The following is a 4916-nucleotide window of genomic DNA, read 5'->3' as shown; positions in this document are numbered from 1 at the left end:
AAAAAACGCGGGCACAGTTTTGTCTATACGAAAATGACTCTTGTCCTATCGCATTCCACGTGGGCTGAAAATCCAGAAACCAGGGAACATATTTGCTACGACGAGTACTTTTCACGATTCAGACCGAAACGTGAAAAAATAGCCCCAAAACCCTATGGCGGGCACCTCTCCGCGGCGCCCGGCCGCGGGTCGCTAGTTCCCGAAACGACACACCATGACTTAGTTTTTCTAGTATGGTTTAGTTATTCTGTGTCTATGTGATTTGACTGAGGCCAGCTCATGGCCTTGGCTTAATAATATCGAGCCAATGAAAAATTTTCATAGCTCTCAAACTGGCAGAAATGTGCAGATACTATCCATTTTTTTTCTGTCACTTTGCATTGCCACGAGCGACTGTGAAGCATCAAGCGTGCCCTTTCAAAAGGACGAAAAAAAGTCCTATCTCACGTGAGGGATGAAGCGCATGTTATGCGCGCAGCTCGCGTAGTCTGTAGGTATCTTGCCACGGTCCATGTTCTCCCCGAATGCCGAATCATACGATACATCGTATCGTATCGATACGATACGATACAATAAGATATCGCATTTTAACATCTCACTAACAGATTATATAACTGCAGCGACAAATGTGTATTAAAAAGACACAAGTAGAGAAAACACAATTATCTACAGACATCTCTTTTACCAATCCTTAGGAGATCCAAAGACTACAGTCTCGCACGCCTTAACCATTTGAGCAACAACGCATTAAGCGCTGTCAGCAAAGCCCACGCGCATGTTATCCATGTCGTAAGCGGTGTAGAACTTCTGCATGAACAAGGAGCCCAGCACGGTCACATTGTCGTCGAAGTCAGGCAGACCGACAAAGCCCGAGAGGCACATCTGCACACCACCTCCCAAAGTGTAGATGTAGGTGTACTCGAGGGGACTCATCTCCAGGGTGCGTCCGGCCGCCTCGATCTCCAGAGTCGGCAGCGTGTACAGGGTGCTGCAGTCCAGGCCGGCCACGCCCGGCGCGCCGATGTCGAAGCCGCCCAGAGCGTCGTTGACCGTCTTGGCCGCATCCATGGACATGAAGAAGTAGGGCGTGGTGCTCAGCGCGGTGACGAAGCAGTTCTCCGAGCAGATGCTGGTCTCTCCGACAGTGAGGCTCTCCACGGAGGCCATCCAGCTCTGGTGCTCCTCGTTGAAGGTGACGGGCGCCCAGGCCAGCTCGCCGCTGCGGCGGTCGTCGTTGAGACCGCCCAGGGTCAGCTCACCTCCGGCGTCGCCGCGGCCCAGCCAGATTCCGGCCAGCCACTGGCCGATCAGACCCTGCTCGATCATCGACCCCATGATCGTGGTCGCGCCCTCCTGGCTGACGCTGAAGCCGAAGCCCAGCGCGAGCACGCCGTCGTTGGGCGCCCTCAGTGCGTAGCTGTTCCAGACGGCCGTGGCCTCTCCGAACGCCTGGCCGCTGACGGTGGCCCCCGCCACGCTGATGGCGTCCTTGGAGATCACGCCGCTGACGTTCTGTCCCAGCGACAACTCGAACGGAGTGCCGTCCGCCTGGGGAGGCACAACGACTTCAGAAAGGTCTTCTTTGAGGACATGACAAAATTGGGCATATGTAGATAATTGGAAGTGGAGCTAAGATAATTAATTACCAGTAAAACGTCTTTGGGCGACCAACGGAGCGAGCGAGAGGGTGGGCCTTGCACGTGCGAAATTGCGAGGAGGCACCTCCAACCAACTTGTGCACTGCAACCTGCTAACCGGTCCCTAGCGATGTGCCAAATTTCAGCGCGATCGGCCCATTCGTTCTCGAGATCTGGAAGCGGCACCCTGCACGTGCGCATGTGCAAGGGTCACTTTCAGATCTCGAGAACGGCTGGGCAGGTTACGCCCGAATTCGGTACACGTCAAGGGGCGGATGAAAATGGTCCCGCGCAAAAGTCAATTGGGACCCAGTTTGCACGTATGAACGTGTAGGGTGCCGCTTTCTTGTGGCTTACCTCGTAGGTGGAGGAGGCGGCCGAGTCGTATTGCATGTGGTCCGTGCAGAACTGGTCGCTGCAGTTGATGGAGGGAACGTACGAGAGCGGGAAGGTGATGTCCACGGCCACTGTCATGGCCTGGCCGGGCGTGCCCACCGCCATCTCCCCGAGGAAGTACCGCTGGCCCTACAAATACAACGGGTGCCGCACGGAAATAAGTCAGCGAAAGCATGCAGCTGTGGAAGATGTACAACAGTTGAAGTATTGTAAAGACAAAGGCAAAACATTGAGGCAAAACCATTTTTAGCAGTTAAACGGCGAATATCTGCCGCCAGACTCCTACTTACATCAGCCTCCACCTTGGTGAGCGGCAGGGAGACGGGGGCTGGCTCGGCGGCCTTCCTCTGCTCCAGAACGGCGCCGATCACGGGCTGCACGGGGGCCGGCACGTGCGGCACGTTCACCTGCACGTGCGGCACGGCCACCACGGCCGCCTCCAGGGCGCCCAGACACGCCAGCACCGACACAAGACGCAGCATCTCGGCTCTCGTTACCTATATGGCGGTACACCGGTGGAACGGTCGTGTCATTGGAGTGTTACTGTCAGATGTCGCGATTACTATCGTGTATTAAATAACGGTTGTTCGTTTGTTATCTGTACATTAAATTGGCTTACAATAGCCCCGTTTGCATACGGCTTGTTGCCAGATAGTGGAATTCCGATACCGAGATATTTATTCCACTAACGGGACATTTCAGGCAAATTCCGCTAGTTCTGACGACCTATCCGGCCTTAAGTCGTCTGAACTAGCGGGCCGGAATGTGCCTGAAATGTCTCGTTAGTGGAATAAATGTCTCGGTATCGGAATTCCACTATCTGGCAACGAGCCCTATGTAAACTTATGTACTGATTGTTTTTTCGACCCTTACCTACTGCAATTTTTTTTAACGCAACGCGAGAATTGCTAGCCGAATTATTGAGAAAACTGGTTATTGGTTAACACGCACATTGTTTTTGAGCTAAGAATAATGTTTAAAAAGCAATTTGTAACAATGATGATGTGCATACATACCGTTATGTCCAGCGCCGTGCGATTTATTGGTTAGTTCAGTTATTATTCCTGACAAGTCGTCTATCCCTGTGTGTTGTAAATACGGACAAATACGAGTTCTGAGGCCGGAAGTAAATGGGTAGAAATAATTTTGATAGTTTGATCGTCTGTTAAATTAATGTGCGCCACCAGTTTTCTTAGCAATTCAGCTACCAATTCTCATGCTTTATTCACAGAGATGTTAACAATGAGGGTCGAACTTCGAAAAAGAAAACGAACTGTAGCATTCAATTTACATCCTAGTCATGTGCGGTCCATAGAAGGTCTGTTTTTTTTGGGGGGGGTGGGGAGTGCTATAGCCCATCTTCAGTAGTGCTATAAATGTGTTCAGCCGACAGCCGCTCAGTGCTATAAATCTCACATACCTGTTCTACAGATGAACCGAAAGCGTAGTCTGCCCAGGAGCTTCAGTAAGGAACTGATGGCTATCGATGTAGATGTTGGTCTTTTATATGTCATATCGGCTGGTGCCTAGCGGAAAAAAATAGGACGCTAGTAAATACTTAAGCGATAACAGCTTGTTATGTAACCCACAATCGCCGATGAGAGAGAACCATGTGCGGTGAGGACGTATCATCAGGCACGTATGTATCTAGGATTTTGGCCACGGGGGGGGGGGGGGGCGGAGGAATCCAGGGGCAATGCGTGGCAGAAAAAAAAACTGAACATCAAACACAGTTGGGTCTGACGCAAGACACACGGATTCCGTTGGTTAGATATCAATGATAAGTTGGATAAGAAGGAATTCAAAGTTGGAACTCTGAAAGCACCGAAGTAACTGAAGCTACTTGAGTACCTATGTAGCGACAGACGCATGGCTAAACATTGTGACAACACCGAGCGCGGATGGGGGCCCGGCGGCTGCCAGGCCACCGAAGTCGGATTACAGTCCGACAACTGCGATACGAAGCGACTCAATTATTCGAAAGTTCGCTAATCTGTTTCGAAATTCGCTAATATTGGATATATACCTTATATTTTACCTATTAAAGGGACCCTCCCACCTTAACATTAGTTTTGAGTTGAGATAGCCAAATTGGTGGCCATGGCCTGAAAATACCGGTTTGGGCATTCACAACTTCGAAAAATGCTTTAATTCGGAGATATGGAATTTCAAACTTGCAGTTTTCGGATTCTAAGGGGCTAATGCATTGGTATGCCCCCTTAGAATTTGTGACGTCAGCGGAGATCTAACGATTTTTAAATCTTTTACTAAAACGTTTGGCAGCACGCGGTGGTATATGCTGCTTTGCGCGCAACAAATGCCGCACTTTCAAATAAAGTCGCTAGGAACAGCGGAGATCCCAAAAAGTAAACAAAAGTAAAAGTCCAATATCTTGAAAACCGGTGAATATTTTTCGATGAAATTTGGTAGATATTCATTTTTGCTCTTTCTGAACCGAGCGACATCACTTTCATGCCAATTCATTAACTTTTTTGAAGGTGGGAGGGTCCCTTTAAATTCATGGTTTGATCCATGGTTCAGATGGTTTGATAAAATGCGAAGAAGGTTCCAGTGAATTTTTTTTTCCAGTGCATTTAATAAAAACGATTGAAAACCTTTTTTACGGAGCGAGCGAAGCGAGCGTAGTCTCTCCTTAGATTAACGGAAATTTCTGAGTATGAGCGGCCGGCCGGCCGGCCGGCCGGCCGGCCGTGGTCACGCTTTTGCGACGCTTATACCTATCTCAGCAACCACTTGACCGATTTACACGCGGTAATTTTTGTAGGGTAGCTTCTTTCCTTCTACCAAGTATTGGACTATTCCCGATGCCTGTGGGTGACCCCTTATGCACGTGCCACGTGCAAAACGAAGAGGTGTCACTTT

At 49.9% G+C, this 4916-nt stretch overlaps 1 protein-coding gene across 1 annotated transcript; it reads right to left on the bottom strand.

The window, feature by feature from the left end:
* Positions 1-611: 611 nt before the first annotated feature.
* Positions 612-3559, bottom strand: LOC122380682 (cathepsin D-like). The gene is made up of 4 exons (XM_043364057.1): positions 3454-3559; positions 2324-2530; positions 1995-2162; positions 612-1548 (listed from the first exon to the last, which is right to left on the bottom strand). The coding sequence occupies exons 2-4, from the start codon at positions 2513-2515 to the stop codon at positions 748-750; spliced, it is 1161 nt and encodes a 386-aa protein (XP_043219992.1). The 5' UTR covers positions 2516-2530; positions 3454-3559; the 3' UTR covers positions 612-747.
* Between the last annotated feature and the right edge of the window lie 1357 nt (positions 3560-4916).

Source organism: Amphibalanus amphitrite, unplaced genomic scaffold, assembly GCF_019059575.1.
Source record: "Amphibalanus amphitrite isolate SeventyFive unplaced genomic scaffold, NRLGWU_Aamphi_draft 000104F_arrow, whole genome shotgun sequence".
In the NCBI taxonomy this organism is placed as follows: domain Eukaryota; kingdom Metazoa; phylum Arthropoda; class Thecostraca; order Balanomorpha; family Balanidae; genus Amphibalanus; species Amphibalanus amphitrite.
This window is presented reverse-complemented; position numbering and strand designations above follow the sequence as displayed.